Source organism: Mandrillus leucophaeus, unplaced genomic scaffold (assembly GCF_000951045.1).
Source record: "Mandrillus leucophaeus isolate KB7577 unplaced genomic scaffold, Mleu.le_1.0 Scaffold16, whole genome shotgun sequence".
NCBI classification, from domain to species: Eukaryota; Metazoa; Chordata; class Mammalia; order Primates; family Cercopithecidae; genus Mandrillus; species Mandrillus leucophaeus.
The window spans coordinates 4,893,403-4,916,632 of record NW_012101587.1 but is presented as its reverse complement, the minus strand read 5'-3'; the positions used below and the strand labels follow the sequence as shown (position 1 = coordinate 4,916,632).

The following is a 23,230-nucleotide window of genomic DNA, read 5'->3' as shown; positions in this document are numbered from 1 at the left end:
TTTATAATGTTTTTATTTGATTTTTTGTTAGATCCATAAAAGTGAAATGGCATGGCCAAAGGATATGCAAATATATTTTATTAGATAATTCCAAATTGCCCCCAAAATGTTTGTAGCGGTTGGTTGTTCCTGCCAACAATTATGAAACTGCCTATTTTTTCACAGCCTCGACAGCAATCAATGTTAACAATATATGACATGTTAACAGTCAGATTTGGCAGGAACTATTTTGTTGTTATCTACTTCCTTATTCCTTTAATCAATACTGAGGTTGAGCATCTTTTCACAGATTTATTTGCCATGCGCACTTCTTTTTTGCTTATACGTATTCTTTATCCCTTTAGGGTACTGTCTGTCGTTGTCTTTCAATGAGTTGGATTTCTCTGAATATGGGATATTAACAGTCAATTGTAAATGTTTTCCCTCCCTTGTTTGTCACTTATGTTTTAATTTTGTTTAGTCTGATTTTTACTGGGAAAAAGTTTATAAAATTTGGTAACCAAATATGTCATGTTGTCCCCTCTTTCATTTTGTTCACTCTCACTGCAAGGCTACGGCAATGTTCCTCCATATTTTCTTCCTGTGTTCTTTTGGTTTTTATTTTTACATTTAGGTCTTTGATTTAACATATATTTATTTCTGTTGATGATATAAGGTAGGGATCTTCATTTTACTTTTTCCAATGCGTAATCAGTTGTTCTCATTCAACATATTTAAGAAACCATTCTTTTCACTAATTTTAAATGCTGATTTTATCATACGTTAGAGACCCTTGTGTACTTAACTTGGTTTCTGTGCTGCTTTTTTTTGTTCCATTGGTGGATTTGTCTGGTGCCGAACTCTTATATTTTCATCATCCTTGCTGTAAGTTGGGCGGCTTTTCAACCCCTGGAGTTTGTGGGAGGCAGAAACGACATGTTGGTGCTTCTGTTGCACAGAGGACAGAGCACGCCGCTGAACACAGAGCTTCCTTTAGGAGAAAATTTGGATTTTCACACATTCGGGAAGAAATTATTAAACTAATTAGCTAAGACCCAAGGTAATAAAATCACTGCTAATGGGCAGGAAGGCCTCCCCAGAATTTAAATTCTTCCTGGTGCTCCTCCTGTGCATTTACGTGCAGACAGCATCCTCCCAGGGCGGGGAGAAGCAACTCTAGGAGAGCCTTAGTTTACCTTCCAGCTCCTGGGGTACACGGCCTTTCCAGTTACCCTCTCAAGCGAGGGAGCACCTGCCTCAGGAAGGGCAGCTCCCGTTAAATCTTCAGATGTTAAAGGGCAGTGGGAAACGTCACAGTCTCCCAGCAAGAGAGCAGAGAGAACGGGTGGGTGTAAATCTCAGGCAGCTGATCGTTGGAATCCATAAGCCCAACCTTGTAAATAATTCACTTCGGTGCAGGAAATCTGCATATGAGCATGAAATGTCATTTATAACTCATAGGATATTGGCTTGGCTGGGAACAGCTTTCCAGTCGACTCATTAAGTGCTGCTAAGGAAGACAGAACATAGCTGATGTAGAATACACTCCCTCCAGTAAGCCTGTGACTGTACAGACTAGTTAGCAGTACTCATACTGATAATAAAACTCAAGACTATGCCTGCGTAATCACTCAACTCTCCGCAAGCTCAGCGGCTCTCCGGGGTTAGCTTGGCTCTACCTCGTTTCCCAAGGTGCTTCCAGGCCTGCCCTTCGCTGAAACCCAGAGCAGACCAGGAGAAATGTTGGCCGCGGTGCTTTCTCATGAAGTGATGCGTGCTTACTGGCTGCAAAGAGAATATATAATGTTCCAATTAAGAACTTATCGCCCTGAAATTCTGGAATCTCACATAGATGACTTGTGGAGAAACAAGATGGTCTTTGTAATGAGCTCCTTTTCTCTCTTTATTAAATATTGATTGACTATGGAAGAAATTCAATTTCCAAATAGAGTTTAAGTCTTGTTCCTAGGGTATTTGGTAGTGAGATTTTATTTTTTTTTGTTTGCTTGTTTGTTTCAGTTTTTATTTGAGGACTGCGAACATCTCCAGAACAGGAGACATTTGGAAGAGCCCGTGCCTACTGGTATCTGAAACTTGGCTGCTCATGTGAGTGGGTGCTTTATTTTTATTTTTATTTTTCCAAGTGAGGCTGGGTATGTTGAAAACACAAAAAGCCTACAGTGGGAGAAAGAAGGAGTTTTTTACCTGTGGAAAGAAAAATAAAATTAACATGCCTTCCAGTTTAAATATAAGCCTCTGAAAACGTTTCCAGCCAATTGTACACCTATCTGTTGATACATAGAAACATTAGCGAAGCACAACTGGAATCACTCTAGAAATAAACTCAAAGAAGGGCTGAGATTTCTTGGCCTTCTTCCCAAGGGAGTTATTTACTAAAAGAGCAGGAGGGACTCATTATGAAATGGCTTACCTATCACAAGGTCCCATGTCACTGGCTCTCAGAGGCGATTAGAGATTTGCAGGCTCTCGCTGACGAAGTGCTCATCCTGTCTCATGGAGCGACCTCAGATAGAAGGAGGTCGCTGCAGTATACATGGTTCACTCAGTCTATCTATGTGGCTCCGTGCTCTATCATGGATGGATTTTAATTTCCTCTGGCCTAATTTCCTTTTTACAAAGTAATTTGATAGCTACCCAGCATGCATACTCTCCTAGGTGGCTACAGATTGATTGCTTGATGAATGTGCCAGTATTTTTTTTTAACTGCTAAGGTTATCGTTTACCCACTTTCGAAATATGTAGTATTTTTTGATGGCTAAGGTTATTGTTTACCTACTTTTAAAATACGCTGTTTGCCTTTTTCCAGTCTTCAGAAACCCCTTGTATCCTGCGGATTCCTCAGCAACACTGTCACATGGAAGAGAACCAGCAATGTGAACAAACATGAATATGATGTTCATTTTCAGACTGAAAGAGGAAATAATTACAGCTACTATTTACAGTGTCTGGCTTTTCAGGCTTCATGCTACAAGCAGCTAACTCTTTGTCAAAGAATTAATTTTGTTTAAGATAAATAAGTTTATATATTTAAGGTCATGTTTCAGAAGTAAAACCAGAACTATGGTTTTTATCGAGTTATAAAATTAGTTGGGGAAAAGGTAATGAATCTAAAACAACTCTTGAGATCTGCCATGTAGAATTTGAAGTATCAATGTAAATTAAAAGCAGATTCACAGAGAATTCTATGAAACCGAGTTCCCTGTTAACTTGAGGGTGCCAGATTGGATCATTTCTCAGGTTTCTCATGGCTTTTAAATACATAAGTAAAAGCCCAGTGAGTTATCAAAGAGATCTGTGACCAGTGTGACTTCAGTGTTCCACTGTGATTTGAGCATGTACATCACTGACTGGTTTTTTTTTTTTTTTTTGAGACAGAGTCTCGCTTTGTTGCCCAGACTGGAGTGCAGTGGCCGGATCTCAGCTCACTGCGAGCTCCGCCTCCCGGGTTCACGCCATTCTCCTGCCTCAGCCTCCCGAGTAGCTGGGACTACAGACGCCCGCCACCTCGCCCAGCTAGGTTTTTGTATTTTTAGTAGAGACGGGGTTTCACCGTGTTAGCCAGGACGGTCTCAATCTCCTGACCTTGTGATCCGCCCGTCTCGGCCTCCCAAAGTGCTGGGATTACAGGCTTGAGCCACCGCGCCCGGCCCTGACTGGTTTTTTTTAGTGGTCAAAAATACATTTGACAATGTGCCAACAAAATTTTTCTCAAATCATGCCATATATCATTGGTTTATCAGAGGTTACAGTTCATAGCAATAAGTTTTGTGCCTTTTATTCTGAATTTCACAGTCTTTTATGAAAGCATCTTGACTGATAATTGGCTGAAAGACCATAAACAAAATCAATGAAAATAAATCTAGTCAAGGTGATGGCCATTGGAATAACAGGAGCCCTGAAGTTGAGTTTTATTTAGCATTCTTCTTCTTTCTCAGAAAGAAAAAAAAAAATAAACACATAGCAAATTAAATATGTGATCCCCAAACCAACTATATCCAAAAATTCTTGGCTAAAAACCTGTAGATACACTTTCAAGAAGTGGAAAAATGGAAGAAAATGATTTCCTTAAGCTAACAAATGAGAAAATAGTTAATATGGGGCCTCGTCCTTTCTGTGGCTGGTGGCTCTCTCTGGTTGTAGATTGTGTGCACAGGGAAGGACAATGCCTCTTTCATGTTATGAGGGGGCATGAGCCACCGTGGGAAGGAGAGAACTCAGTGTTACCTGCTGTTAACTAGATGAAGCAAAAGTTGTTTTAATTAGATTGGTTCTTCCAGCTCCCTTCCCCCAATCCCAGCATCCACGTACTGGTAAAATAGGGCTAGGCACCATTGAAGAATGTAGAATGGAGCTTCCCAAAAGCTGAAAGTAGTCAAGCTTAGGGTCAGGGTTTGACTGTTGATGGGAGAAACTGGACTAGCCTTGCTGCTGGAGTATTGCATTGAAAGAGAGCAGGTACTTAGCCACCCTTCTGTTTCAAAGCTGGAGCTGCTTGGGTTGTATCATATTTGCATTCTAATAGTCTGCCAGCTAATAGGCCTCTAGCCTTGAAGAAGTCAAGAAGGAAAAGGAGAAAGATAGGACTTCTTAATGCTGCTACAGTCTTTATTCCACTTATAAAGAGGTGGAATTGGTGGATTTAATTATTGTTGAAATATATGTCGTTGCATCTTCACTACGAAATCAGGGTCTCTGTCTCTCTTTTTTTAGATTCAAAGTGGTCTTCAACATACAACATCATTAGAGAGCTACTCTGTGCATCATTTGGAGATAGTAAGGATTTTTAAATAATTAGGTTTGAATAAAATATACTTAGATCTGTACTGCTTGATTAAATGATGTTTTAATGTTGCAAAAGGGCCATCAGGAGGCATTTGCTTGGGTGGAAACCTGGGTGCTTCCTCACTGGGCTGAGGAGTAAGTGACTAAAGAAAGTCACTGGAGTACTGGGTCTCCATTCTTTACTTCTATGCTTGTCCTATGTTTGAAGCCAAGGAGTTGTTTGGGGCTGTTATCCAGGCATTAACACAATAAAACTGAGTTGGAAATGATGGAGCAGAAAGAAATATTGGGAGCTTTCCTGGGCCCTTATTCCAGGAGCCTCCAGTTTGAAGATCCTCGGGCCCTGCCTGGAGATCCGCTGGCCTGCGGATCCACAGGTATTTGTGATATTCCACAAATGCCACCACTGCTAGTAGCGAGAGAGAAGTGCTTCCACAGGAAAATTAGAAGCCAGTGAGCCATTCTTCACGGGAATCCTAAGAGCATGAACAATATTCTCCTAATTAGGATTTCATAATGTGTGAAGTGCATGGAAGCACCTGGACTTCTCTAGAGTCTGAATTTGGAGATTATTTTGTTCTATTTGGGTTGATCATGAAGCAGTTTTCCTGTAAATGTGACTAACTTAAGTAAAACAAATACAAAACCAAAACCAGCTTTAGGTCCCATGAGGAACTTCCAGAAATATCTAAAGTCTGTAGTCACTAAGGAACAAGTGTAATTCCTAATGGCAATGCTTTCTACAGCATTCTGCATAAACCTGGAACCCCAAGACATTAACAGGTTATTTTTAAGAAAGGAGGTTGTATGAATTTGGGAAACACTTGATAAACAAAGTGCACAGTGATGGTATTTGGGGGGCACTGAAACCAAATCTTCACCTCTGTGATTCTGAGCTGCAGGCTCCCCTATGGCTCCTACCATGAGATATGGGTCCGGCTGGCAGGACCTCTGCAGTGGCCATAAGTCAGGAGTGGAGGGAGTGGAGGAGGTGGCGTGTGCAAGGTCTCTGTGATCAGGGAGGGTCAGAAAAGTGAAAGATCTCATCCTAGTGTTTCTCCCACGTGGAGCTCCGTGGGGTCAGGGTGGGGAACATGACAGGAATGTCAGAATAATGTAAGATACCCAGTAACTTTGGGACTAACTGCACAACTTCCATGTGTAGCTTGGGGGAGGCTGCAGGCCTGTGGGAGAAGCCTTTGTTCAGCTCAACTCCATGTCCAGAAGAAAGTAAAATTGTGAGACGAGTGGGACTATTTCACATTTTTACAAACCTCTATAATGCCCAGCTTAATAGAAGGCAACGGGGTTTTCTTATCTGCTTCTGCACTGAGTCTTTCGAAATACCTAACCTCATGCAGGCTCTGGAAAACCCCACTGCACATAATACTAGTGTCTTAGTATTATCATACAAGTAATTTTGAGCCTTAGATCCCTGAAAACACCTCAGGGACTCCCAGATTACACTTTGAAAACCAATATGATGGTGATTGGGGTTGAGACAAAGAGACAACAGAGCCTTCACAACTGGACAGCCAGAGTCTGGACTCCTTGGGGGACCAGCTTGACCCCCAACAGTCCAGACAAAGCCACCCACCCAGCAGGGCCACCAGCCCAGAAGTCAGCATAACAACTGTGTAAGAGAGGCCAGTGGGCATTCATAGGGTGCTTTGGGAGGCTGAGACCCCTTATTCCTGAGACAGGGGGGCATCCTGGAGAGGGATATGGGGAAGCAGGGAGACAGGAATTTGACTCAATGAGCACCTCAAAGACTGTGTCATCTGAGTCACTGAACATCTTTGGCAGGGCTTTGCATCGACTGAATATTTAATCTCCAGTTTGTTTTTGTTTTTTCTTTTTTAATCAAAAGAAACTGAGCTGGCACACTTTGAAAAAGACTGACAGCTCTTCAAATATTAAATAGGGTTATCATACAACATAGCCATTCTGCTCACAGAGATATACCCAAGAGAAGTAAAAACATATGTCCACGAAAACACTTGTACACAAATGTTCAGAGCAACATTACTCTTAATAGTCAAAAGGTGGAAATGACCTGAAAGTTCACCAAGTGATGAATAGATAATCAAAATTTGATAAATCCAGAGAGTGGAATATTAGTCAGCCACAAAAAGGAGTGAAGGCAGACACATGCTGCAACAAAGATGAACTGGAAAACATTATACTTAATGAGAGCCAGTCACAAAAGACCACATGTTGTATGATTCAATTTACCTGACATTTCCAGAATAGGTAAAGTCATAGAAACAGGATGGTGGTTGTCAGGGTCTATAGGGATGGGGAGGAAGGAGTGACTGCTGATGGGCATGAGGTTTCTTTATGGGGTTATCAAAATATTCTAAAATTAGTTATGGTAATGGTTTCACAATTCTGTGAGTATATTAAAAACCACTGAATTGGACACTTAAGGCTACATTTTACAGTATGTAAATTATATCTCTATATGTTATTTAGAAACATTTTGTCCTTAGTTTATCAAAATAGGACTTGAGAATTCAGTAAAAGACTTGAGTTCTCACTAATTGAGCTCAGTAAGTTTTACTGTGAGATCAGATCAGTTATGAAAATTAAAATGCTGTACTAAAAATAATGCTATACTTTTCTTGCAAATCCCCTCCCCCCCCACAAATTAATCAATCTTTTTTCCTACAGGACTTCCCAGAGGTTTTACACGTATGTCATTGTGTCCGGTGAGGGTTCAGTGTTGAAGTGTTTCCAAAACCAGCTGCTCCCTGCACCTCTGCAGTCTCAGAGCATTTGGTGTGGCTCTCTTAGTGTCCTAGAGAAATCAGTTAGAGAGGTTGTCCTTTTCACTTTAAGAGTCAAAAGAGGCTTTACAGATTTATATGGAAGGAGAAACACCTTGGAAATAGAGTTAGGAGATGAATGTGTTTCTATAGAACAGAAACATTTAATTTAAAGGGACCTAAAGAGGGAGGCAACCCCAGTGACCCTTCCTGGGGTGAGGGCTGTGCCAGGTGCGATCACACCACACCCCTCATCTTTCCAGCCAGGCTGTGAGGCCAGCGGGATGTCCTGTGTAGCATAAAGAGGTTTGGAGAAGTCACTTTGCTTATGGGCAAACAGCAAGAAGGTGATGGGATGGGGCTCTGGCCTCAGGGTCGTCTCGTGGTTCTTGTGCCCTTTTCTTTAAACTTTGCAACCAGAAAATATGGAGCCAATAGCACTGTCTCAAGCCCATTTTAGGAAAGAACAGTGAATTAATAAATTACTTGTGCTGTGTACACCTCTGTTTTGATTGGCTCGAGTATTTCTACTGTGATAAGTGAAATTCACCCATCACCTGTAAATTTCAAGTGTACAAGAGACTTAAGTCCAATTTTTTTTTTCTTTTCTTTTTTTTTTTTTTAACTAATGGCCTTAATCAGCAAAGACACTGCCATTTTAGTGACATGTTTTTGGAATGGAGGTAGAACACAGTCAGTCTGTTAGTTGTCATCTGTAGCTGCTTTATCCTTTAGTTCTCAAATCTACCACTCAGGTTAAACTGTTCTTTGCAACGCATTACTTCAAGAAGGTTTGACCATTTTGTCTCTTCTTCATTCAAAAGTACAAAAGAGAAGACCACCCATAGCTGTAATCTGACACTTCTAGCTATTCGGTTATGACTTCTCTGAATGTACAGGTATCATTTCTGATCAACCAAGAAAAACCATGTTATAGTATTAATCCACTGACACTTAAAAACAAGTAGCAAATACAATCAACAAGATTCTTATTAGTGACTACATTTTATTAGGGGTGTCCATGTCAGGACTAAAAATGGAATATTTACTTTTCTTTCCTTGACCTGAAACTTTATGAATTATTTTATGATTACACGTACAATTAGGAGCAATATTATATAGAAATCTGATGAATAACATACGGTTTATTTAATTAATTCAGAGGAGGGAGGATTTCTTTCCTCAGTATATTAACAGTATATTAAGGGGGTGTGTTTAGGATACAGCACTTGGGAGTTTCACACTAATAATGTTCTTGCATGGGGTGGAGGATCAGTCTTCCTTCAATTGAAAGGACTGTTGAAATCCCTAAAAACTTCAGAAGCATCCCAGTGCACTTGTTTTCCTGTCTGCCTGATGCCCGTATCACTCCAAGTCCTGTACATAGTAATGGATTTTTAAAATCATTGTGACAAGGGATGAAATGCATGTCCCTTGTCCTAGTGCCCATATCACGTTGTAGTAGGTGTGTTGTAGTGACAACCACCCCCCAATCTCAGCGGTTTATAACAACGAACATTTCTTTCTTGTTTAAAATATCTCACTACTGTGACACTGTGTGTCTTTTCATTCCAGGACTCAGGCTAAGGAGCAGAGATCTGGGGGAGTAGGCTCTTTTCATGGAAGATGAGAAGTACAAGGGGAAGAACCAAACCACACAATTGCTTTTAAAGCTTCTGCTCAGATATGCTGCACATCACACTGCTCACACTGTTGTGGGAAAAGCAAGCCACAGGCCAAGCCTGGTGGTGGATCAGCTCCCCCAAGTCGCATGGCGATAGGCAAGTGTATCTGCTGTTACTGAGAAAAGAGAGGGGTAAATAGTTGTGACAGATGATACAAATGTGCATACCTCGCCTAACACAACTCTAGTGGAACAGGCTATCTGTTGTGCTGGAACCCACGTGAGCTTTCGGATTTTCATCCTCTGTGCATGAGACAGATTCCACTGGACACCAAGCTTATCCACGCATCCGTCCAGAGATATCTGGACTCACTGAACACCCAGTCACTGTCTGCAAACAGGAGACACTGAGTTTCCAGTAAATAAGAACTCCCAGACGCATGAATACCTAAGAAGAAATTAAATGTGAAGATCTGATCAGAAACATAGTGGAACCAGTGAACACTGGCCAAAATGAAAAAAAAAGTCCCATTTCACTGCCTGGACAATAGTAGGAAGGAATTCCTTACAGTTTCACGCCCTGTATTGACTTTAGAGTCATTAATGAACAGTATCTATGTTGTGTGATCCATGAAGTAGTGAGAATTATTCACACCTGAAACCATTTTCCTACTGGCTACAGAAACGTTACCATGATATGATTTATTATTAAGTGTTGTTTTCCTTGTCAACATTTTATGGTTTAACAGCCCACCTAAGTGTGAATTAGTTATCAACTGGCTTTCTTATTGAAAAGACAGATGAGGCTGCATGAAAATGCTTAGCACATGGGTAGGAAGCAGTGGATGAAAACAGCAGAAGTAGGACCCAGAGGATGAACTCTTTTACTTTCGATTATTCAGATTATATGTAAGTTCCCATGCTGTTGAAATCTCTTCAGCAGCAAGTTAACCTCCAACCTGCGAAAGATGGAAGAAATCAAGACTTGAGGATGGAGGGGACAGGGACGGTCTCTGTATCCATGTGCTCCCTGAGGTGAGGGCCCCTGCCTCTCCCATCTTTGCACTCCTCATGCCTACTGTGTACCTGGTGTAGACCAGCTGCCCTGAGATGTTTGAGGTGCTGTGTTACCATTGCCTCTCCTGAATTCCCACCGAGTGCCTCCTGAGTCATGTCACGTACCCCATCGCAGCCTTCACCCAAGGCCTGGAGACAAACCCAGCACACACAGGTCTAGTATTAATTCATAACCATCATGATGTACCTAAGATTCTACCTACCTGGATGTTGATTGATGAAATTTATGAAGTATTATAAGGACTTCAAATCCACTTATAACTATGACATACAAAATGCACAAAACCAACTTTTAAAGCCTTCTATGATTTGTTTAAGACTGAAGAACTTTAAGACCATTACTTTTTAAAATGTTAAAAAAAAAAAAACAGAAAGAAATGGAAAAAGGAAAAGGAAATAAAGAAGCAGAGGTGGACATCAAGACAGAGGAAGGAGGAGATGCTACCTGCCTGCTCCCATCCATCTCCTCTTCACAGTCAGAACCACTAAGAGGAAACCTGTGCTACAGGAGAAGATGTTGCAGAAATTTTGTCTTAGGACTTTAACCTTTCTGATACATGACTGGGTCATAAACTTTCTTTTCAGAAGCTATCGATCACCCCATCACCTCTGCAAATGGGGTGTCTATCAACGGCATCTGTTGCTGGCACATTGGAAAATGGTTCATGAGTGGTGAAATTTGTTGCAACTTTTGCTTCTGTCCTGTAATGAAGGAAAATAAACTTTCTTCTAGGAGTGCAGTATTGAATTTGCCTGGGTATGTTGAGTTTGTAGCTGTTGCAGGTGCACCTAGGCGTAAAGCATTTGGAGGCATCCTTGCATCTGTGTTAAGAGGCTCTCTGTGTAGGGGAGAGATCATTGACTCATTGGCCTGTATACTGATGTAATGCCCAAGAGGAGGGCCCAGTACCTTTTCTGAAAGGGGCAGCTCTTCCTCAGATTGGGAACTGGAATTGAGAGGTTGTCTTGGTCAGAACTGAGAAAGAATGAGCTCTGGATTGACGTCTCATCTTAAACTCCATAGAATCTGGGTTTGAGAGACAGCACACTCACAGGAGATTGGGGCAAAAGAGTGCTTTGTAGGGCCATAGCTCTGCAGTGATACTTCTCTCTTGGACCCAAAGTTAAAGACCCATAAACTCACGGTGGTAGGTGCTTCCTTCTGCAGCAAATTCCCCTTGAGTGTCCCTCCCTTTTCTGCAGAGTTTTGTTTAAATGTTCCCAGTTATGCTATGGGGAATCGGGGAGGAGCTGTGGACACACACTGGTCCATGTAGGGGCCGCAGCAGTGACCAGTGAGAGGGCTCCTTGAGGACGGCGACTCTGAGGACACAGAGCTTGTGCTGTGAGACCTAGAAACTAAGTTCCCAAGGAGCTTTTCTCTTCTTTGCCAACCTTGAAGATCCAGGTATTATTTTATAAAGCCGGATGGAATCTTCCTGCACATAGAGTTCTCAGGTCCAGGTAGTATTTTATGAAGCCGGATGGAATCTTCCCACACAGAAACCTAGAGTTCTCAGGTTTCTCAGGTTGCTCTCCGGCTCAGTGATGCTGCGTGAGAATGACCATATCTCCACGGCACAAGCTTTGGATCTGATGTCAAGAAGCTTTTGTGAATCCTAAAAACGAACTGCATCTCCCTGAATCGAAATAAATACTACTATATGCACTTGAATGGAAACAAAAACTGGGATTCTTTTTGGGCCCTAAGCAAAATGTAGAAACTCATTTTCCCATCAGACTTTTCCGTAACTTTCCTTTAACCTAATGAGACACTCCATAGGAGTCTAACATTTCTTCACTGAATTCCAAGTGTAGGTTTCCTGGGTTGTCCATTTAATTGTTAAAGTGAGAGAGACTCTGCTGGAAGACAAGCACCACAGAACAGCAAGGGGAAAGCTGAAGGGAGGTTACTTGGGAGTCACCCCAGGAAGAAGCCCTGTGCAGACTGCCATCACCGGCTGGAGAGTGGCCATGAGACATGTGCGGTGGCCTCTGGATGCTTCTGCGCTGCCTCATGGGAATTTTCACAGGTCTTCCTCTGTTTGTAAATGGTGTTCAGTGAGGGGAAAATTAAGTGGTACTTACTACACACACGTTCACCAGATACTTGCTGCGTTATCCCCATACTGTGGATGGCTTTTGACGAGGTGCCTGATGAAGAGAGATGCACAGAGTTGTGAGTCCTGGCCTACAGAAACTCATGATGGGTGCTCCCCAGTGCTGGTGTTGAGTAAATGCCCAGGACAGTATGCACTGTGCTTGACACACAGTATGACTCATAAGATATCTGTTATTATGTGAACAGTGAACATATGCACAGCATACAAATCAGTAACCGAGTGCTGTTCTGATGGTCTTGTCCTGAGCAGTTTTTCCCATCAATTGGAGACAAGACTCATTCTCTAGAAAGAAGAGCAAACAATGGCGGGTCCCACCAAGGCCGTGGACAAGGGAAAGGCAGAAACATGCAGAGGGAGCAGAGACAGAGGAGGCTTGAGACCTGCATGGAGGGACAGGAAGGGAGCTCAGAAGCCCATTTTCTAGCAGATCCCAAGTTGTGAAAGTTGATATGGTGGAGCGCACACGCACAGAGTAACACCTAGAATTCTCAGAGTTGGTGATTTAAAGAAAAAAAAAACACAGACTAAAAATTAATCCTCAGTTTCCCACAGGCCTCAAACTTCCAGCTGCTAAAAGACAGTGGGGTATGGGGGGTGGAAAGAGACCACATCTCGGAGGGACAGCTTTGTCTGTGACAGTTGAGACGGGTGCCAAGGAAGGATGAAGTTTCTCTCTGCCAACTAGACTTAGAGGGGGAAAAACAACCATAATCATGTTTATTTTCCTGATAATCATATGCAAATCAGGTTACAACAATCTATACACATGGTAATTCCTCTTTATGGATAAGTACAACTTAAAAGTTGTGAACAAGAGCAAAAGGATGTAATTTTCTAGTTTTCTAATGAGCTCAGAGTTTATGCCCAGTTACAGTTGAGCTCTGGAATGGTTTTTCTAGCTCTTCCTGTGCTGTAGTTCTGGTAGAGAAGCTATGAGGACCAGAGACAGAGCCAAGGTGGTTTAAATTCTGGCTGCACCAACTGCCCTCCACATGATCTAGCGCAATTGACCCAACCTTTGTAGGCCCCAGTTTCCTTTCCTACAAAATAGGCAGGATAACCAGGAGGTCAAAGTGAAGTGACAAGATGTGAACCTGCTCTGTAAGATGATAAGCACTATTTGCTGGCAAGGGATTGCGGCTTCTTAGCTGTCCTTTAAGTGTGGTTGGGGTTGTCTGTGGATTAAGGAAGGAAAATTGGGTTTTAATTCTAAACAGCCCTATGAATCAGCTGGGGCTGAAGACCTGGGTGAAGGTAATCTATAGTCAGTAGATTTTAGATAGTTAACTTCAAATAATTAGGAACAACACTGAAATATTTGACCATATTTAGTGCATCTGCTGAAAATGTTTTTGAAAATTTAAACCCTGTAGTAGGTTAAACCAGCCTTGGGCTACAGCCTGAAGCATGCGCCAGCGCAACGTGGGCCTGCTAAGACCAGGGGAAGTACCAGGTGATAGAAAACAAAATGAATTAGGTGAGTCTTACCTTCCCCACTCCTCCCTCCTTTTCCTCCCTTCCCTCATCCCAAGTTTAGATGTCCTGTTTCCTATAAACTCTCACATGCCCTGGGTTTTGACTGAAGCGTTTGTGATTAGACGAGGACTTGGATAACTAATGAGAAGCCTCGTGACCCACGCAGCAGAGGAGCAATGGAGAGATCACTCCTGAGTGTGCGTGCTGTGCTCAGCATAGCCGCGCGGCATCCTAACCGTGTGTGGGTGTTTAACAATGCCACTTGGTGATTTTTAGGATGTCATGCCACAGTCTTCTTATGTCAGTTGGGCTCCTCCCACACCTATTATGAGAATGAAAGATCCCGCAGTTTATGGGTTGAGTCGCAGTGGATGATTTGTAGGATTAAGATTAATCAGTGGCCTCTGATTAAAGTCTTAGTAAAATGGACCTGTTCCCTCCATGGGCCTTCGGTATTTAGAGACTTGGTCCAGGTTATCCCGTTAACCCGCTTTATTAGAGAATCTTATTGCTTTATTTATGGGATTGTGAGAGTCCAAAGGTTTTTACTTTCAGCTGCCGCTGCTATTTTGCCCCTAAAAATAGAGTGTAAGCCCTATTTTTTTTTCCCCCGATGGAAGAAAATTTTTTCTTTAATCTGTCATAGAAAAGGAGACTTTTCAAGCCCATAGAAGTGATTTCAACTTCGGACTTGTGAAGAGAGCTGTCAGCATACACCGCATCTGGAATGAAAAGGCAGGATTCCTTCCCTCTGAGGGGTCTGCGGTGTCCCAGTCAGTGCAGAGGACTTCAGGACGTCGGTTCGACACCTCTGAAGGAACAGCCAGCATCATCCCTGGAAATGGAGATTGTTGGTTGGTAGAGGTTATTGCTAAATTCGAAGAGTGTGCATCAGACAGTAAAGCTGGTCCTTTCATGAACCGGGGTTTGGAGACTGCACGTTGCCAGAAAGAACCTGGCTTGCATCCCTTCCCTCTCCGTCACTCCCTGGCTTTCGGAGCCTCTTCATTAGGCTTGCTCATGAAGCGCATTCCTGCCCTCGTGTTCTCTTTCTGGATCTCAGTCCTCCTTGGATTGTCTGGTCCTTACTGTGAGCTTCACGCCTGACTCCGTTTTCTGAGTTCTGCTACCTAGTTCCAGCTCCAAGTCTCAAGTTCCCATGCAGGCCGCAGGCACACACAGACACATGTTCACTGTTGGGAGGACTCTGCCCTGCCTCTGTGGCAGCCGTGCTGTGAGGCTGTTAAGAAGCCATGCACTATGTCAGTAGCATTCTGTTCCCCCAGACTCTCAGACCCTGTGCGCCCCTGTCTGCACCGTGACCCTGTCTGTGGGACCCCGCTTCCGCTGTTTTGTGTCATTGTTCTCTGCTTTTCCTCTTGAACAATGAACTCCCCTGCATCTGTTCTTGACTGTCGTATGATGTCTTCTACGTTCCCTTTCGTGTTTTATTCACTACCTTCAGATTCGTGATCATCTGCCTGCAGACCGCGCGTAGAGCTTCTCCTACCTAGGCAGCCTCAGAGCCGCTGGCACCCCCAGGCGCTCCATTTGCCCGGCAAACCTCCACCTCCACCTTTTTGTGATTTCCCTGCTCCTGTGAACGGTGTCACCAGCCATCTAGTTAGCCGCTGTCATTGTTAGCCATCCCCTTCCTCCCACCCCTGCTGGTTCTGGCTTCATGTACCCTTCCCACCCTGCTTTAATACCCCAGAGTTCTGCGCTAATCTGGACCCTCATGCTGCTGGAGGGCACACATGGGCTGTGATGGTCACTCAGCGGCCCAGCTATCTCCATAGCATGGCCTAACGCCCATGTCTAAATCATGTTACTCTCACGCTCAGCCAACCTCTACCTTCAAGGGGTGCTCGCAGGTTACAAAAGGAAGCCCAAACATATCAAAGTATTGGCTAGGCCCCATATTCCCCGTCCTAATCTACTTGTAGCGCCAAACGTTTCACCTTATACAGCCTCCCTCTGGTCCTGGGGACTGTCCCTTAATGTTTCCCCTTTTGTGTCCTTTGCTTATATGAGTCCTTCTCTCTGGGACAGTCAATTCTCCTGAGCAAATCCCAGCTCAAACACAGTCTCCTTCAAGAAGCCTTTCTTGGTGTCTGAGGAAACTCCTTTTCCTCCAGGCTTCGCCAGCCTGCCCGCTGAGTGGAGTGTCCTGGAGGTACTTGCTGCAGCCTCTAGCTGCCCAGGAGTGATTTGTCTTCTTAGAAACCTCATCTTCCTTTCAACTCTAAGCCCATTGAGTCAAGAACCTTGTCTTCTTAATGTATGTATCTTTCACTTACTGTATGAACTTGCTTTGCTATGGTGAGCCCTGAAAAATGATTGATTTCATCTTGTTGGAAAAAAGACTGCTTGGCTTCCATGAGGGGAGTTTTATATGTATTACATACTCTACAAAAATCCTTATTAAGAGTTTGCTCCTATTTTTAATCAGACTTCAATTTGTGGATTAAAATTCGGAGGTGACATGAAAGAATTTACAAAACATCATTCTTCTTTGGTCATAATTTTTTTGAGTGATATTTTTTCTTAATTCCATGTACATCTATCTCTTTTGGTGTTTTAAGACCTCAAACTGGGGCAAGCCCTTGATAATTTCTTTAAGGAGAAAAGAAAAACACATACATTTGAAAATTCTAGTAGCTAAAATGCTTCCAAAAGTTAAGCTAATAGAATTAGCTCAAGAGAAATTATAATAACCTAAGTCTTCTCCAGTTAAGCATAATTTGCATAATCCCAGAATGGAATATGTCTGAACTTTCAGGAAAAAACGAATAAGATCAGCATTTATTGTTTTATTTTTTCATTGCTTCTGAAAAATTGTATTGGTATTGCTTTGTATGAATAGGTCTCCATGAGTAAATTATGATCAAAATTCAAAGCCATCATAAATTAAATGTGTTTTTTTTTTTTTTTTCCTGCTTTGGTATACAAGACTTTCCATTAAGCTAGCCTCATATAATATACCTTGGATGTGTTCAAGAAAGCCCTGTAAATTATAGTAAGTATTTAAAATGGTAAGTAGACATTGGAAAATGCCACATTAGGATTAATGAATGAAGGGGTTGATACTGAAAATGCACTTGTAAATAAATAACATAAAAAGTAAAGATGACACGTTGTTAGGTTAGAGTTACAAGTAGAGTATGACACTAAATTGCAGGGCGGCAACAGAGTGTTCATGGAACTTCAGTTTCTTTGTAGGAGCGTTTCTAATTTCTGTCTAGCAAAATCTTCCGGGTTTCATCCAGTCTGGGTTCCATCCTGAGGCTTTTCCTGTGCCTTCCTTTCAGATATGGGAAGTGCCTGAGGTTTCCTTCCTTAGCAGTCAGTCCCCTTCCTACCAGCATTTGGAGGACTATTCGCCCAACAGTAGGGGACCAACAGAAGGTGGAGCTGGCTTTGTCGTAGAGATTGCATTTTCTCCCAGTAGCCCAGGACTAAATGCTCTGGGGAAGGAAGAGGACGCAGGAGTCATGTTACTTGTGACAAAATGGAAGCACTAAGCAAGAAATGCACACACAGGGTGGGGTACGCTTTCGATGCATGCACTCATCTGCCTCCAGGAAGGGTTGGGGCAGTGAACTGCGCTTTGAGGAAAACGTAAAAAGAGGACAGTGCATATTTGGACTGTTATTTAAAAATTTGTGTGGCTTTGACAGAATAGAGTGGAGACACTTGGAAAAGTATCTCGGGTATATTTAAAGTTTTGGCACAAAGTTCAGTTAACACTCTCCTTAGGCATATAGACTTGCAGCTATATAAACTCAGCTTTCCTAAATTATCTATACATATATATGAATATGCATATGTTATATGATGAGCGAGATTTCCTTCTGAGATGTTCATTTTTTCTAACACCCAAGTTTGCATAGCCCCAATTATGTGATTTGCAATACCTGTTAGATTTCCCATTTGCTAAAGAAGGTGACTTCAGCTTGAACCACTGGAAATATGCTTTTAGAATTTAGGCAGAGATGCTACGCTCAGGTAAGTGGTAAGAAGAAATTCAAGAATAAAGGCTGGATTCTGTATCATAGAAAGAATAATAATGTAGATGGAAAGTTTACAGTGTCATGTAAAATACTGACAGGAAGCCTGAAGCTCTAAGAAACCATGAGAATTTCTAGATTTAAAAAGATGATTAGAGAGGCTCTGCTTCTGATAATAGTGGAGAAGCTTGCCCCAGAATAACCTTCCCACAGATAACAATTACAAAGTCTGGACAAGATATAAAAACCAACTGTTCAAAAGCATTGGAGAATGATGAAAGGGAGGCAGCAACTGGGGAGGCAACCCTTGAAAGATGGGAATTCACTGGGTACCATTTGCATTTCTTCTCCTTTTTCTCTTGCCTTAAGGTACTCCCAAAACTTCTTGGGTTCTACCATGCTGTGCACCTTATCTGCCAGAGAAGTCACCGGGCATAGTTTGAAGCTGATAGCAGCTCAAAAGTGGAGGGGGAGTTCCAGAATTCAAGAGTACAGAAAGGATAGCAATGAAATCTGTGCAGGCACTTTTTCCTGCCTCTGGGTAACCACCGGCCTGCATGTGCATGGGGAAGCCCCCACATTTCCCTGCGAAAAGAACAGCTGTGAGGCTAGAGACTCAGCAGTGTCCCCTCCTACCCACTGCAGGGAGGACGGTTTGGAGTTTTTCAGTCAAGTTAAATGGCTGCTAGAGCAAAAACTAATATGCTTTAGAAGAACATAACAGAATCCAAAGTCTCTAGAGTATGCATCCACAGTGTGTAGTCTAGTAAGAAATGATTACACATGCACAGGAACCAGAAGATTTTACCCAGAGCCAAGAGAAATGGACATTGATTTGATCTAGATGTTGGATTTAGCAGTCAAGGACTTTTAAAACAACATTTATAAGTATGTTCAAGGACTTAAGGGAAAACGTGGTTATTCTAAGTGGACAGACCAGGAATCTCAGCAGAGAAATAGAAGTTGTAAAAATAAATGGAAATTCTAAAATGGAAAAGTGCAGTGTTGAAATACAAATGATTTCTGGATGGATCAAAGCAGTGATGGAATGAGAAAATTAGCAATAGATCCTAAAAGCAGTGGGTGAGAGTTAAACGAGGAATAGGTCTCAAGTTATGTCCCCGTAAATTACTTGTTAATTACAAACTGAAAAGTAGAACCTTACAGTTCAGAAACCTGGTGAATTTCATTTTAAATAAGTGATCCAAGTTAACATTACTAATATTGGGACAGTGACATCCTGGGCCTCCTCATGTGCTGCAATGGGAAGGATGCGTTTCTGTGTAATTCCTGCCATAGTGCAGAACAGGAATCTAGTCAGGAGGAAACCTCAGCAACCCCCAGTGAAGAGACATCTACAGAGTAAGTGGCCTGTACTTTTCAAAATGTTAAGATGAATAAAGACAGAGGCTGAGCAACAGTTCCAGATGCAAGGAGACGAAGTAGACATGACAAGCAGATGCATGTGGGATCTGGCCTGTTCCTGGGCTGGAGGGGGCAGTTTTAAGGACATCACTGGGGCAGTTGACACAATTTGCATCTAGGCTGTGGATTAGATAATCATATTGTTTCTATGTTAAAATGTTCTGCTGTGGATAGTTGTACCTTGGTCACATAAGAGAAAACCCTTGTTCTTGTTGAATGCACACTCAGGTATTTAGGGGTAAAGGAACCCAATGTTGTCAAATTACTTTCATTTCCATTTCTTTCCCTTTCTGTCTCTGTCTCTCCCTGTCTCTTTCTTTCAACTGATAAAGCAAATGTATAGTAAAATCTAAACTGGTGAATCTGGGTAAATAACAATGAATGGGCTGGGCGCGGTGGCTAACGCCTATAATCCCAGCACTTTGGGAGGCCAGGGCAGGTGGATCACGAGGTCAGGAGTTCAAGACCAGCCTGGTCAATATGGTGAAACCCTGTCTCTACTAAAAATACAAAAGTTAGCCGGGTGTGGTGGTGGGCACCTGTAATCTCAGCTACTCGGGAGGCTGAGGCAGGAGAATCACTTGAACATGGGAGGTGTAGGTTGCAGTGAGTGGAGATTATGCCACTGCACTCCATCCTGGGTGACAGAGAAAGACTCCATCTAAAATAAATAAATAAATAATAACATTGAATGTTTCTTGTGTTGTTGCAAATTTTCTATTAATTTGCATTCATATTAAAATTAAAATGTTATAAATAGGCATAAATAATTGATTTTATTTGAGCTCCTTCATTGCTAAAACCAATGACTTCTGTGTTTGTCTTCTTCTCACCTGCTATTTTGACACAATGAAGTCCTTTCTTGACAATTTGTCTCACTTCAGCTTAGGAATCACCTTATCTTTCAAAATTGTTCTCACATTGTTTGAAAAAAATATCTTTTATTCTTTTGTCGTGTGGATCCTCTCTTAGTCCCCTCCCATCTAGTTAATTTAGAAAATTAACTAGAATGTCCTAAAAAATTTGCGAATGCATGAATTTTGAAGTACCTAAAAATTAATCACAATTTGCTCTGAACCATTCAAAATAAAAATGTTTACATACAAAATTTTTAAAAAGTGAGACATCCATATCATGAATGCTAAATTCTTTCTCTTTGCACTTTCATCTTCCTCCGTTTTTCCCCTTCCATACTTGATTGGCATGTGACTATCTCACTTCTACCAACTGCATCAGGTATTAAGTGGCATTAATTTATTTGAAGAGTGTAAAGTCATTCTGCTAATAAGTAACAAGTACCTCTAGTAGTTGGCACAAATGGTACCAGTAATGAAGATGAACAGTTTGCATCAAAGCTGTTCGCAGACCTTCCTTGACACTGGTGAGCACCTGAGGCTCTGCTGTCCTTTTCTGGATGCTCCTCTGGCCCTGGATCATCGAGGCCACAAGATGAAAGGTATTCACACAGTGAATATGCATTCTGTGTCCTCTTACACATGCTAGGCTCCAGGGATTCAGCAGAGAACACAACGGAAAAATACCTTCATCCTTATGGAATTTCTATTTAATGAGAGAGCCGAACAATAAAAAAAATAAAGAATAGGTTAGCTGGTCCACTATGGGGAACAGTTTGGAGATTCTTTGAAAAACTAAAAATAGAGCTACCATATGATCCAGTGATCCCACTGCTAGGGATCCACCCAAAAGAAAGGAAATCAGTATATTGAAGAGATATCTGCACTCCCATGTTTATTGCAGCACTATTCACAAAAGCCAAGATTTGGAAGTAACCTCAGTGTCCATCAACAGATGAATAAATAAAGATCATGTGGTACATATACACAGTGGAGTACTATTCAGCCATGAAAAAGAATGAGACTCAGTCATTTGCAACAGCATGGATGAAACTGGATGTCATTATGTTAAGTGGAATCAGCCAGGCACAGAAAGACACGCGTCACGAGTCCTCACTTATTTGTGGGAGCTCAAAATCAAAACAAATGAATTCAAGGAGATAGACAGTAGAAGGATGGTTACCGGAGGCTGGAAAGGGTAATAGGGGAGGGGAAGGGGGGAGATGGGGATGGTTAATGGGTACAAAAATATTAGAAAGAATGAGTAAGACATACTATTCAACAGCACAACAGGGTGACTATAGTCAACAATAATGTAATAGTACATTTAAAAATTACTTTAAAAGTATAACTGGATTGTTTGTAACACAAAGGATAAATGCTTGAGGGCATGGATACCCCTGCTTCCATGATGTGATTATTATGCATTGCATGCCAGTATCAGAACATCTCTTGTGCCCCATAAACATGTACACCTCGTATGTACCCACAAAAATTAAACGTTGACTAGGTTAGAGGGTGATGGGTACTCAGGAGAAAAACAAGACCGGAAAGGAGCATAAAAAAACATTGGCAAGGAAGTTGGGTCCATTTGAGAGTGGTCAGGGGAGTGTGACTTTGAAGTTAAAAGTATGAAGGTGAAGAGAAAGGGGCCACATGGAAGGCCAGGTAAGAAACAGAAAGAGCAGAGGTCCCCGAGCAGGAGGCTGCCTGACTTGGTCAAAACCAGCCAGGAGGTGGGTGTGGGGTGGGGTGGAGAGGCGATTGGGGAGACGTGAGTGGAGTAGTGAGCCCTCGAGGGTCATAGAGGTACTCAGTATTTTCTCTGGATGAGATAGGAAGCCAGCGGAGGCGTCTGGAGCAGAGGAATGGCGTGATCTGACACAGGAGAGTAAACGAGAGAGATTCGCGGGAGGAAGCAGGGAGAATGCCACGAAGCCACTGCCAGAATCTGAGCCACAATGTTGGTGGCTTGGACCAGGGTAGGAGAGATCTAAGTGGCGAGAAGTGGTCAGGCTTTGTGTGTACTTTGAAGGAAGAGTAAACAAGATCTGTGGATTGACTCAATGCACGTTGGGAGTGAAAGAGAGGAGCCAATGAGGATAATAAGGTGCTTGGCCTGCCTGAGTAACTGCAAGCCCGAAGTTGGCATTTGCTGCGATAGGGAAGGCTGTGAGGGAGGATACCAGGAGCTCAGCTGGGGAAATGTGAAGCTTGAGAGCCTATTAAATATCCCCATGAGATATCAAGGCCATAGTTTGATTTTTAAGCCTGGAGTTTAGAGTAGGGAATCAGGCTGAAGATACGTGCATGTAAACACTACTTAAAGATACGGGACTGTAGGAGGGTTGAGAGGGCAGGTCTCGCTAGAAAGGAGAAGACTCAGAGATTGAGGTCTGAGCAGGCCAATGGTGGCCATGATGCCCACTTACCAGCAGTGTTCATGGGGACATCCAGGCCAAAGAGTGGGGAGAGCCACAGGGAAAAGGGAGCAGACTTGAATCACTGCCTCTGGCTGAGACAGACTCCAACCTAATTGCAGGCACCTGGAGCTGACTTTTCAAGACTGCTCCTATCACAAAGACTGGAGTCAAAAAACACTGGAATCAAGAATGTTAAATTGATCCCTGGGCACCACACTTGTATTTCTAGATAGAGGTGCCCCCCGAGCAGGTGAAAGCATTAGAGGGAGATGGGAGGGCATTTGAGTTGTCAACAGGGAAGTCCCTGAATCACCTACAGTTCCCAAATAGAGCCTCTCTAGGGGGTTGCCCAGGCAACGCCAGCTGCCAGAGGTGATCCCCTCAGTCACTGAGTCACCCAGTTCAGGGTCCTGCTGAGGGCTCACCCACGTTGAGAGTAATTCAAGAGTTTGCCAGTTTTTCCACATTCTTTTCTTGGGAGTCTGGATGTTGGCTCACAATTTTGGCATGTGAATGTCTGTCTGCAGATGTTCATGTGTCTCCCTTAACCTTCACAGTGAAACAAATACACACGGATGCAAGATGCAATGTGAAGTACTGAACAGGTTAAGCTGAAAATGCTCCCTGACACTCTGGAGGCACAAACACTAACCGTATTTTTCCATCTA

The 23,230-nt window shown here is 42.5% G+C and overlaps 1 protein-coding gene and 1 long non-coding RNA gene across 2 annotated transcripts; both read right to left on the bottom strand.

Moving 5' to 3' along the window:
* Window positions 1-1,876: 1,876 nt before the first annotated feature.
* SMIM21 (small integral membrane protein 21) lies at window positions 1,877-11,524 on the bottom strand. The gene is given in 5 exon segments (XM_011975881.1): window positions 1,877-2,184; window positions 2,777-2,833; window positions 2,835-2,881; window positions 2,884-2,907; window positions 11,396-11,524. Coding segments are annotated over 4 exon segments (255 nt in total). The 3' UTR covers window positions 1,877-2,184; window positions 2,777-2,778.
* Window positions 11,525-16,654: 5,130 nt separating this feature from the next.
* LOC105536498 lies at window positions 16,655-20,844 on the bottom strand. The gene is made up of 2 exons (XR_001005600.1): window positions 20,750-20,844; window positions 16,655-17,317 (listed from the first exon to the last, which is right to left on the bottom strand). It is a non-coding gene; the product is annotated as an uncharacterized LOC105536498 (long non-coding RNA).
* Between the last annotated feature and the right edge of the window lie 2,386 nt (window positions 20,845-23,230).